Consider the following 13164-nt stretch of genomic DNA (forward strand, 5'->3'; position numbering starts at 1 on the left):
AGTTGGTTTAAGCAGCGGGGGACCTGCACTGATGGGTAGTGACTGAGCTGCTGCTGGTTTCATTTTGAAGGTTGCAGCGGGTCCGTTGGGGCCTGTCAGTTCGGAAAATGGTAGCCGGTGCACTGCGCGAGACAGAGTGAGGGTAGGGCATGTTTTGACGCAAGGGCGGGGCACAGAGTGCTTTTTATTATAGATTACCCGCCCTCGATGTCCCAGAGAGCCATGAAGCCACTGGCGTTTATTTTGAGCTTCAAAACTTTCTGTGTTTTGACTTTTTCTTCCTTGTCCAACACTCTGGCCGTAAATAACAGCGGGCGGAAAGGGGGTGGTCGAGAGGGTCACGGCAGGGGAGTCCAGGTGTCACTTACGCGGAGGGGGGGGTTTGAAATCGGAGGGAGGGGGGAGTCTGGAACTCGGTGGGAGGGGCGTGAGGGGGCCTTGAACGGGATGGGAGGGAGGGAGTGACATGTTTGTGGGGGGGCGGGGGTGTTGATGTTCTTCGGGTGGGGGGGTGCTTTGTTGATGCGCCGAGGGGGGGGGGGTTCTGTGTTGCCCCGCTCCCTGCCACTTGTTCCAAAGTGGCAGGGAGGGGGGCACTGACAGCTGATTCCCAGGCAGGGGGAGGAGTAGGGTACTCTTCCCCTTGCCTTTGTATCAGCTACCAGTGACGTCACTATGTTCTAAGTTGCCTCGCAGACCACATCCAAGGGATCCACGGTCCCAGGCAGGTTAGAACATTGGAGGAGAGAATTATTATATAACATATTATATAAGGATTTCAGCAAGGCTTTTGACACGGTTCCCCACAGGAGGCTCTTAAATAAACTAGATGGGCTGAAGATAGGACCCGTAGTGGTAAACTGGATTAGGAACTGGTTGACGGGCAGACGCCAGAGGGTGGTGGTGAATGGAGTTCGCTCGGAGGAGGGAAAGGTGAGTAGTGGAGTGCCTCAGGGATCGGTGCTGGGGCCGATTCTGTTCAATATATTTGTGAGTGACATAGCCGAAGGGTTACAAGGTAAAGTTTGCCTTTTTGCGGATGACACCAAGATTTCCAACAGAGTGGACACCCTGGAGGGAGTGGAAAACATGAAAAAAGATCTGATGAAGCTAGAAGAATGGTCTAATGTATGGCAATTAAAATTCAATGCGAAGAAATGCAAAGTGATGCACTTAGGGAGTAGAAATCCAAGGGAGACGTATGTGTTAGGCGGGGAGAGTCTGATAGGCACGGACGGGGAGAGGGATCTTGGGGTGATAGTATCTGAGGACCTGAAGGCGACGAAACAGTGCGACAAAGCGGTGGCCATAGCTAGAAGATTGCTAGGCTGTATAGTGAGAGGAGTGACCAGCAGAAGAAAGGAGGTTTTAATGCCCCTATATAAGACGTTGGTGAGGCCCCACCTGGAGTATTGTGTTCAGTTTTGGAGGCCGTATCTTGCGAAGGATGTTTAAAAAAAATGGAAGCGGTGCAAAGAAAAGCTACGAGGATGGTATGGGATTTGCGTTCCAAGACGTATGAAGAGAGACTTGCTGACCTGAACATGTATACCCTGGAGGAAAGGAGGAACAGGGGTGATATGATACAGACGTTCAAATATTTGAAAGGTATAAATCCGCAAACGAATCTTTTCCGGAGATGGGAAGGCGATAGAACGAGAGGACATGAAATGAGATTAAAGGGGGGCAGACTCAGGAAAGATGTCAGGAAGTATTTTTTCACGGAGAGGGTGGTAGACGCTTGGAATGCCCTCCCGCGGGAGGTGGTGGAAATGAAAACGGTAACGGAGTTCAAACATGCGTGGGATATGCATAAAGGAATCCTGTGCATAAGGAATGGATCCTCAGAAGCTTAGCTGAAATTGGGTGGCGGAACAGGTGGGGGGAAGAGGGTTTGGAGGTTGGGAGGCTAGGATAGGGGAGGGCAGACTTATACGGTCTGTACCAGAGCCGATGATGGGAGGCGGGACTGGTGGTTGGGAGGCGGGAAATACTGCTGGGCAGACTTATACGGTCTGTGCCCTGAAAAGGACAGGTACAAATTCAAGGTAAGGAATACACATATGAGTTTGTCTTGGGCAGACTGGATGGACCATGCAGGTCTTTTTCTGCCGTCATCTACTATGTTACTATGTTACTCTCAGCTAAATAATCTACAATGGATTCTGCAGGGGGATAAATCTCACGTGCATATAACTCCTGATAGAATTCACCGAAGCACCTCCGTATTGCCTCTGATGTATTCAACATATCCCCCCTCCCACCTCGAATATGAGTTACCGCTCGATCTACCTTTTGCCTACGTAGCCTTATAGCCAGTAAACGTCCTGCCTTATTAGTAAATTTGTAGGAGCTGGCCTTAGTTCTTGATTGTACCAGGCTTAAATGTTCCTAATAAATAGAGTTCAGCTGGAGTCTCTGCCCTCGCAACTCCTCCAAAACTACCGGAGAGCTTCCCACCTTATGTTGCACCACAATAGGACACTACCTCCTATCCCATGGCTCTCCAGTTTCCTCTGGAGTCTTTCATGAGGTAGTTTGTCAAACGCCTTTTGAAAATCCAGATACACAATATGAACTGGCTCACCTTTATCCACATGTTTGTTCACCCTTTCAAAGAAATATAATAGACTGGTGAGGCCATTCTGGCTTTGTCTCATTAATCCATGCTTTTGAATATGCTCTGTAATTTTGTTCTTTATAATAGTCTCTACCATTTTGCCCGGCACCAACGTCAGACTCACCGATCTATAATTTCCCAGATCCCCTCTGGAACCTTTTTTAAATATCGGAGTTACATTGGCTACCCTCCAATCTTCCGGTACCATGCTCGAATTTAAAGATAAATTGCATATTACTAACAGTAGTTCCGCCAGTTCATTTTTCAATTCTATCAGTACTCTGGGATGAATACCATCCGCTCCAGGAGATTTGCTGCTCTTCAATTTGTCAAATTGCCCCATTATATCCTCAAGGTTTATAGAGATTTCATTCAGTTTCTCCGACTCAGCTTCGAATACCATTTCTGACACCGGTATCACTCCTAAATCTTCCTCAGTGACGACCTAAGCAAAGAATTCATTTAATCTCGCCACTATGGCTTTGTCTTCCCTGATAGCCCCTTTTACCCCTCGGTCATCTGGCGGTCCAACCAATTCTTTTGCCAGCTTCTTGCTTTTAATATACCTAAAAAAAATTCTTACTATGTGTTTTTGTCTCCAACGCAATCTTTTTTTCAAAGTCCCTCTTTGCCTTCCTTATCAGCGGTTTGCATTTGACTTGACATTCCTTATGCTGCTTCTTATTTTCAGTCTGTTCCTTCTTCCATTTTCTGAAGGATTTTCTTTTAGCTCTAATAGCTTCCTTCACTTCACTTTTTAACCATGCCGGCTGTCGTTTGGTCTTCCTCCCTCCTTTTTTAATACACAGAATATATTTGTTGTGGGCTTCCATGATGGTATTAGGTATTTATCCCATCTTTCATGGTCTTGTCTGAGTACTCCTTCAGACATATCTTTACCGAGTGCAATAGCAGCAGACCATTTGCACATAAATGGATACCCCATGTCTCTTCATCCATTAGTGTCAATACTAAAAAAAAAAAAAAAAAAGTGTTGGGGGAAGGTTCTGGCCTACAAAATCTCAGTCAAGAACCCAGCAGTTCAAAGTACATTTTTAGGATATGGAATTAGAAGGTCTGAAAAGCCTGATCTGGAAAGTTTTTCTTTTTTTCAGTAATAGTAACTTCAGCCTGAAAGGGAACAGAGTTTGGCTCTGTCCCTGCCCCGTCCCCATGGGCTCTATCCTCATCTGCACAAATCTCTAATACTTTATATTTAAATCTTTTTATTAAAGTATAAAAAGAAACAATATTCTGTGTATCTGTTTATAAATCACAAAAAATGAAAACATCATCTGCATCACTTGAACATAAATAACTGTCCAATTCATTAACAGCCTTCAAAATAGGGAATGACAGGGAAACGGTTTATCCCTGTCCCTGTGAGCTCTGTCCCCCTCCCCTCCCCGTGGGCTCTGTCTCTGTCCCCGTGGTTACCATGGTTCCTCATCCCCATGCCATTCTCTAGTTCATATATGTGTCTTTTACTCCTTATATCTGTTCTTCCACAGTTAGGTAGTCCTTTGAATGCAGTCGCTTTTTTCCTAAAGTAGCTTAAGCCCTTTGAATATATCAGTCCATAATGCACAAAGATGAACAGGCCTTACACTGGTTTGTAAAAGAGCAGTAGCTTTACTTATTTCTTTACAGTTGTGAAACCTTTATAACACGAGCAGAAAACACAAAATCAAAGGAAACTCAAAGCATCACATTACAACATCGTCATATAATTAAAATGCTTTAGAAGCATTAGAAATGCACAATACAGTGGGTCATACAGTTCCAGCTTACCATAACGGAAAGAGAGCAGGAAAGATTAGGCATGGAACAGAAGAAAATCAAATGATTGTATATCCCTGGTGGCTAGCTCCATAGTAAGTTATGTGAAGTAATTCTATGGATCCAAGATAAAATTTCAAACTATAATGTCTGAATAAACGGACAGGACCACTACACAAAAGTAAGTGGTTAAAAGCTCCAACTTCCCCACATGACACCAACAAAATGAGAACTCCCCTATTTATCTTAAATTAACCTTTCAGATGTCTTATTACCGTTGGTAGAGTATTTTATAATTGGATTACTATATGAAAAGAATACAGTCCATCACCAATTCGTTCAGCTCTTACCATTCAATCCTAACAGGCTAGGAACCGCTGTAGCTAAAAGAATTTTTATCAAACTGGCTATTAGATTACTTCTGTACACCAAAATGCTTCAATCTAGCAAGACTGCAGCTGACCAAAGCACCAAAAGCACATCAAGCGAGAACCATAGCAGCATTGGCTGCACATCTTTGCTCAGTTTCCATTGAAAAAGTATGTAGTTCTTCAACAAGGGTCATCTCAACAGTGTGTGTCAAAGACACAGTATATCTGGGTAAGGAGTTGTACAAGGCCTTTTCAGTTAGGAGGCACAATATCTGTACCAGTTTGCTGTACAAGGTCAAATACCACCGACATTCTTTGTGACCTTGGACGTCACATCATTTTAATTTGTCTTAGGTAAGCACTCTGGGGTCAGGGAAATACCTAATGTATCTGAATGCCACATCTTGATCAATAAAAAGTCATGAGCTGAATAAAAAAAATAAAAGGTACAGTTTTCAAAAACCTAAATACAAATGGAACAAACCATCTTGGGATTCTCCGGTTATGTGGCTGATTCATCCTTCACATTGTTTATCTGTACTGATGAGACAATGTAGGATAAATTGCACTATGTCCCACCTTTCTGGGGCATTGACTCTTACGTTCTATATTAGGGAACTCAGGATTCATGGAAGTCTGTCTACGCTCAGAAAAACATGCTAGATTTTCATGAGCTCTGATTGAACTGGTTTATCTTGGTGCCATGGGCCAACCACCTGATTGCCTACCTGATTTATCCTGCTATCTACTGAGAATCCCTGTTACAGGTGAGTAACTTGGCTGTCTTTCAGTCCATTTCAGCATCCTCATCGCATAGGAATTGCACATTGTACCACTGCACAAAGAGCATAAAATGTCCTTGTTAATTGCAAGGGTTTCCTTTTTAACCAACAGAATGAAGTATCTGCAGGATCCTACATACATATCCTAGTTGTCATTATTTCTAATACAACATTTTATCCTTTGTAATGCTGATAAGACAGCATTAGTGATGTGTAATACTTCCATTTCTAGAAAGCATATCTTAATTTGCAACTGATCAGGCAGATCAGAGCATTTCTTTTCAATCAGAATTGTATCTGGTGATGCAAGCCACCCTATTCCCACGTTGACTACTGCAATATTGTTAATCTAGGACTAGGGCTTAAACTAGTTGGTGCAAAATACTGCAGCTAGATTGATTTTTGATTGGAAAAAGGTGGAAAGCATGTGTTGCCTCTCCACTGGTTGCTGATCTTTCCATTCTTTACGAGAAAAGGTGCCAAAATATTTACTTGATTATTTCAAAAGGTATGTGTCTTTTCAGGGAGCTGAGGTTCAATTAGAAATTCCTTCTACCAGATTGTTCAGTACTGTTATGGCTAGGAATCAGATGTTACAAGCGGAGGGCTCCACAAATATGGAATTTACTGCCTGGGATTTTGAGGCAGGAAGTGAAATATCTGAAGTTCCAGAAGAGACTTAAAGCACGATTATTTAGAGCTCAGATTAAATAACACATTAGAAAGGTAATGGTTGGGTTTTAATATTGTCTTTTTTGTGTGCTTGGTTCTGTTAATATGATAGAAATTGATAGGGATCTTTGGGGGTTGAATTGGGTTAATTTTATATTGTTAAGGGGTTATGTGTATTTTTTGACTTTTAAATTTAAAGAGTGGATGGTATCAGTTGATTTTGGAATGGGAATTTTAAAATTTTTGTTACTGTTTTCAGTTGAGGTGGGTTTTTATTTCTGTCGTCGAGATTTGCTATAATCCACCTTGCACTCATCTTGTCAGCTAAGTAGAATTAAATATTTGTGTAACACAGTTGTGAAAAAAAACTTATAAGACTCCAGTTTCCTCAGGGTATATTCCATCAGAATTGTACTGTATGCAGAGGAAGCAAATGAAGGGGTCTATTCCCATAATATGTAAACCACTTTTCCTATTTGCAGTGAGTATTGAACTCCTAGGGGAGCGTAATAGAGTTATAATGTTCATATTGTCTTTTTCATTTCTAGTTTCTTCAATAGTACTGAAATAGCTTTGATGGAAATAGTTGAGGGAAAGGTGTGATGTGTTTTAGAAAGTTGGATGAGCCTGTCCAGAGGTCACTTGTTTCTGAGGATTAAAGAACATTTACAATAAGAAAATGTATACTACTTTAACTTTTACCAAACTCAAATTTTAATACTGTACTGCTGAATTTCCTTTAGGACAGTTCCTGTTTATTAAAATTTGAGTGTGAAAATGCGTACTTCCACTGAACCACTATATAAGTGCGCTACTTTTCACTTTTTAAATAATTTACAGCCTTTCTTTACAGAGGCAGATTTTAGTTTTTAAACATGTGTTGAGATTTTTACAAAAAATACAAACTTGTTTAGTAGATGGGAGTACATGTGACCCATCCTTAGTTGGTTCCCTTATGCACTGGTAGGAAAATCTCAAAATCTTGTATGAGAGAGGATGTTTACCTAGAGCATCCTAAATATTAACAGGATTGCTTTGCTGCCAAGCAGATACACTCACAGTTGGTTTATGATGTCCTTTATTCAGCCTTTATGTAAATTTATGAGCTTAGAATTTTGTTCCTTTTTAGTGGGGCTCATCATTGATCCATGTGTACAGCAATTTTTAGCTGCCCTCTACATAAATGCTAGATGTTTGCAAACATCTGAACCCAGTGGAAATGGTGCTGATTTGATAAAAACTAATAATGAAACTCAGAGAAAATGATGGCAGTGAAGACCATATGGCTTGTTAGTTTGTCCATGTCAACTAAGCTGTTTAGTCCCTTCCTTTCTCTTGGAGGTCCTGTGTGCTGCTTCCTTGCATTCTTGAATTCAGATACAGTCCTTATCTTCACTACTTTTCACTTATCCATATGTGATTGTCTTTGGGAAAACGTGACTAAAGTAACAGATCCAAAATGTTGAGACTGGCCGATTTTTCACACAAAAGTATGGGGGTTTGGACTGTTGTATTACAAATTATTTACTCTAACAGAAACCATTAAAACCTTTTTTTTTTTTTTTTTGTTTCTGGTGACTTAAGTCATGTATGCTTGATATACTTGCTCATATCCAACTCCTTCCCCTGTGTTGCATTCCTGTTTCATGGAACTGTTGCTCACTCTCAAGCCTATACATCTATCAAATTGATAAACTTAAACTTATACATCTATCCATATCTTCCACTCAGTCTGCTCTCACAATCCATCTTCTTCTGCTCATGTTGCAGTTCCCACGTTTGTCTCTTTCCTGAAGGAAGTGGAATCGCCTTATGAAGTCCATGACTATATTCGAGCATACCTTGGAGACACCCCAGAAGCCAAGGAATTTGCCAAGCAGTTCTTGGAGCATCGTGCCAAACAGAAAGCTACCCAACAGCGGCAGCAGGTAAATGATAGGCAGTAAGTGGAAAAGGGTCTGCAGAGTAATACAGAGGCAAAAAATAAATAGTTGTCTAATTACAGTCGGAATGTGAAAATCTGGAAAGGTATTTATAATTGCTGGTAGTATTTCAAAAATTTTCTTTTGTAAAATGTTATACTAGGGTTCATTGATTCACACCATTAAATTACATGACCACATTTGATACTTTCACAAGAGTCCTAAAGACCTTTTTTTTACATTCACCAGAGTTCTCCTTCAGGATGCAGCTCCCCCTCAGTTGGTCTTCATCTGTCAGCAGTATTGGACATTCTGAATATTTTTCAGTGACTCCTCCATTCTTTTCTTTTTGCTTTTTTTGACAATTCTGTTGCCCATTTTATTTATTTATTTATTTGTTCATTCATGACATTTATACCACACATTAACCCAAAATAGACTCAAGTTCAATGTGACTTACAAAGTGAATAAAACATAATAATGTACAGAATATAACACAAATTACAATAACTTCAAGAATAAAATTAATACATGTGCAGTAAGTAACCAGGGATTTAGACTATCTCAAGGACAAACAAATAATTTAGGGTGGATAGGTGAGAGCATAATATTTAGGCAATACTAGATGGGAAACAAGATTAAGAAAAGGGAGTGAGTAAAATTAAAATAGAGTTCTTTGTACTCAGAGAGCCTAGACTGAAGAAAATGTGTTTTTAGAAGACTTCTAAAAGTTAGGTAATCATCTGGAAACTTGATTGATTTAGGAAGAGAATTCCAAATTTTGATGCTTTGATAGGAGAAATTAGCAGAGTGAATTGTTTTATATATCACATTCTTACAGATAGGGAAATGTAAGACGAGATGTTCTCTAGATGATGAAACAGCATTAAGAGGAGGTAATTCAATAAGATTATTCATATATGATGGAACTTGACCAAACAGGATTTGGTGAATGAAAATGCATAATTTGAAAGATATTCTCTCTTATTGGTAACCAATGTAGCTCATATAAAAGAGGCATGGCTTTGGTGAAGTGAGGAGATCTACATATAAGACGAGATCAGTGGGTGGCAGTAAGGTCTCAGGCCCCAAGTGGATGCACGCCAATTTTTATTATGCAGCACGTCCATTTTCGGCCCCAAAAAAGGCCTTTTTTGCAAGTGCACTGAAAAATGGACCTGCACACGTCCAATATACGCATCTACACCAGCGCAGGCCATTTTTCTGCGCACCTTATTAAAACGACCCCTAAGATTTATATAGTGCTAAGTTTTAGTTTGAAATTACAAGCCTATGATTCCATAAGTTTTATCCCTAGACTAATCTTGTGACTTATGTCAAGTAGTTCCACAGAGAATAGGATATAAATGGTGACATCATCAGCATATATGTATGTCAAAAGATATCCTCTCCCCTATATAATGCTTTGTATAATCTTTGTATAACTTTTGTGCTGTTAACCATGTTATATAAAAAATCAATAACATTTCTGGGGAAAAAAAACCTTAAACCTCCAAAAGAACCATTATAAGGATATATAATCCCAATTTCTCTGAGGACAAGCAGGCTGCTTGTTCTCACGACTGGGTGACGTCCGCGGCAGCCCCCACCAACCGGAAAAGCTTCGCGGGACGGTCGGCACGCAGGGCACGCCCACCGCGCATGCGCGGCCGTCTTCCCGCCCGTGCGCGACCGCTCCCGCCAGTTCCTTTTTTTCCGCGTCTGGAGAGAGTCGTGCCTTGGCCACTCTCTCTGTTTCAGCCGCCGGAAAGCCGATCGCGTTTACGCGGATCGTTTTTTCTATTTAGTTTTTCTACACCGCGTCCTCCGGGTTTTCTTTCTTAAAAAAAAAAAAAAAAACTGAACGTGTGGAGCATGCGCTCCCTTTTTCCCTCGTTTCTAGCGGGGACGCCGCGTTGCGGCCTAGTGGCCGCACGGTCGTTTTTCCTTTTTCGAGGTGTGATTTCCGCCACCATCGACGACTTTAACTTCGCCGACGCGATGTTTCCGTCGATGTCCTCGAAGGTCCCGAGTGGATTTAAAAAGTGTGGTCGGTGCGGCCGGCCAATCTCGCAGACCGACACCCACGCTTGGTGCCTCCAGTGCCTCGGGCCGGAGCACAATCTCAAGTCGTGTCCCCTGTGTCTCGGTCTCCGGAAACGGACTCAGGTTGCGAGGCAAGTTCTGCGGGACCGTCTTTTTGGAACTTGCGCCGGCCCCTCGACGGCATCGGTATCGACGCCCGGTCCTTCGGTACCGGTATCGATGCCCGAGACATCGGCACCGATGGCATCGACCCCAGGAGAACAGGTCCCGTCGGCCCGCCGGTCCTCCGGTGAGGGTAGAGGTGAGAGGCCGCGTGGGCAGTCGGCCCCGGTCACTCCCTCAGCCCGTGGCCCACGGGACCGAACCCTGTCTGACCCGGTTCCTCGTGACCGAGGGGGATCGTCCTCCTCCTCCTCCATACCTCCCGGCGCCGGTGACGTGCATCGCAAGAAGAATAAGAAGCGTCGTCACCGGTCGCCCTCGATGCATCCGGACATCGGAGAGGAGGGGACGCCGAAGCGTCCACGTCGAGAGGAGAGGTCCCCGTCGGTTGTGGAGGTACCGACGCGACAGGGTCCCGGCACTTCGGTGCCGTCTCCTGGCCCCCACCAGATTCTGGCACCGACACCCCTACCGGCCCCACCGCCTTTCCTGGCAGCGGGCCTGGACGAGTGCCTCAGAGCCATCCTTCCAGGGATCCTGGAAGGGCTGATGCGCCAGGCTGTGCCGGCGCCGGGGGTGCTTGCGCCCTCGGCGCCGATGACTGTGGCGCCGGCGACACCGCCGCCGCTTGCGGCACCGGTCTCGACCGCCACGCAGGTGGAGTCCCCGCCGGCGCGGGAGTCCACCGCTCGACGACACCGAGGCCTCGGTGCCTCGACGTCGAGCCGGGCCCGGTTCAGGACTCAGCTACATGAGCTTATGTCCGATACCGAGGATGAGGCCTCGTGGGGGGAAGAGGAGGACCCTAGATATTTCTCCTCAGAGGAGTCTACGGGCCTTCCCTCGGACCCCACGCCTTCACCGGAGAGGAAGCTCTCGCCTCCTGAGAGTCTCTCCTTTGCCTCCTTTGTGCGGGATATGTCTATCAGCATTCCCTTCCCCGTGGTCTCTGTGGAAGAGCCGAGGGCCGAGATGCTCGAGGTCCTCGACTATCCATCACCACCTAGAGAGTCCTCCACGGTACCGCTGCACAATGTCCTCAAGGAGACACTGCTTCGGAACTGGATGCGACCGTTAACTAATCCCACCATTCCCAAGAAAGCAGAGTCCCAGTACAGGATCCACTCTGACCCAGAGTTAATGCGGCCACAACTGCCCCATGACTCGGCGGTCGTGGATTCTGCTCTCAAGAGGGCACGGAGTTCGAGGGATACCGCCTCGGCGCCCCCGGGGCGGGAGTCTCGCACTCTGGACTCGTTTGGGAGGAAGGCCTACCAATCCTCCATGCTCGTGACCCGCATCCAGTCATACCAGCTCTATATGAGCATCCACATGCGGAACAATGTGAAGCAGCTGGCGGACCTGGTCGATAAGCTCCCGCCGGAGCAGTCCAGGCCTTATCAGGAGGTGGTCAGGCAGCTGAAGGCGTGCAGAAAGTTCCTGTCCAGGGGTATCTATGACACCTGTGACGTGGCGTCTCGTGCTGCGGCCCAAGGTATAGTGATGCGCAGGCTCTCATGGCTGCGTGCCTCTGACCTGGACAACCGCACCCAGCAGAGACTGGCCGACGTCCCTTGCCGGGGGGATAACATTTTTGGTGAGAAGGTCGAGCAGCTGGTGGACCAACTGCATCAGCGGGAAACCGCCCTCGACAAGCTCTCCCACCGGGCGCCTTCAGCATCCACCTCAGCAGGTGGACGTTTTTCCCGGGCCCGGCAGGCTGCACCCTATTCTTTTGCAAAGCGTAGGTACAACCAGCCGGCCCGAAGGCCTCGTCAGGCACAGGGACAGACCCAGCGCGCTCGTTCTCGTCAACAGCGTGCGCCTAAGCAGCCCCCTGCGCCTCCACAGCAAAAGCCGGGGACGGGCTTTTGACTGGATCCACGGGAACATAGCCGCCCTCAAAGTGTCCGTACCGGACGATCTGCCGGTCGGGGGGAGGTTAAAATTTTTTCACCAAAGGTGGCCTCTCATAACCTCCGACCAGTGGGTTCTCCAAATAGTGCGGTGCGGATACGCCCTGAATTTGGCCTCCCTGCCACCAAATTGTCCTCCGGGAGCTCAATCCTTCAGCTCCCATCACAAGCAGGTACTTGCAGGGGAACTCTCCGCCCTTCTCAGCGCCAATGCGGTCGAGCCCGTACCACCCAGGCAGGAAGGGCAGGGATTCTATTCCAGGTACTTCCTTGTGGAAAAGAAAACAGGGGGGATGCGTCCCATCCTAGACCTGAGAGGCCTGAACAAATTCCTGGTCAAAGAAAAGTTCAGGATGCTTTCCTTGGGCACCCTTCTGCCAATGATTCAGAAAAACGATTGGCTATGTTCCCTGGATTTAAAGGACGCATATACTCACATCCCGATACTGCCAGCTCACAGACAGTATCTCAGATTCCGCCTGGGCGCACGGCACTTTCAGTATTGTGTGCTGCCCTTTGGGCTCGCCTCTGCCCCACGAGTGTTTACAAAGTGCCTCGTGGTGGTAGCGGCGTACCTTCGCAAGCTGGGAGTGCACGTGTTCCCATATCTCGACGATTGGCTGGTCAAGAACACCTCGGAGGCAGGAGCCCTCCGGTCCATGAAGTGCACTACTCAACTCCTGGAGCTGCTGGGGTTTGTGATAAATTACCCAAAGTCCCATCTCCAGCCAACTCAGTCTCTGGAATTCATAGGAGCTCTGCTGAATACCCAGACGGCTCAGGCCTTCCTTCCCGAAGCGAGGGCCAACAATCTCCTGTCCCTGGCTTCCCAGACCAGAGCGTCTCAGCAGGTCACAGCTCGGCAGATGTTGAGACTTCTGGGTCATATGGCCT

The 13164-nt window shown here is 45.7% G+C and overlaps 1 protein-coding gene across 3 annotated transcripts in view; it reads left to right on the forward strand.

Annotated features, from left to right (window-relative positions):
* Nucleotides 1–13164, forward strand: part of GIGYF2 (GRB10 interacting GYF protein 2) — a 734963-nt gene that overhangs the window by 657343 nt on the left and 64456 nt on the right. For all 3 annotated transcript variants that reach the window (XM_030217174.1, XM_030217173.1, XM_030217175.1), the window contains one exon: nt 7995–8152. In XM_030217174.1, coding sequence (XP_030073034.1) covers nt 7995–8152 — 158 coding nt within the window. The remainder of the gene's footprint in view (nt 1–7994; nt 8153–13164) is intronic.

Source organism: Microcaecilia unicolor, chromosome 10 (assembly GCF_901765095.1).
Source record: "Microcaecilia unicolor chromosome 10, aMicUni1.1, whole genome shotgun sequence".
NCBI lineage: Eukaryota > Metazoa > Chordata > Amphibia > Gymnophiona > Siphonopidae > Microcaecilia > Microcaecilia unicolor.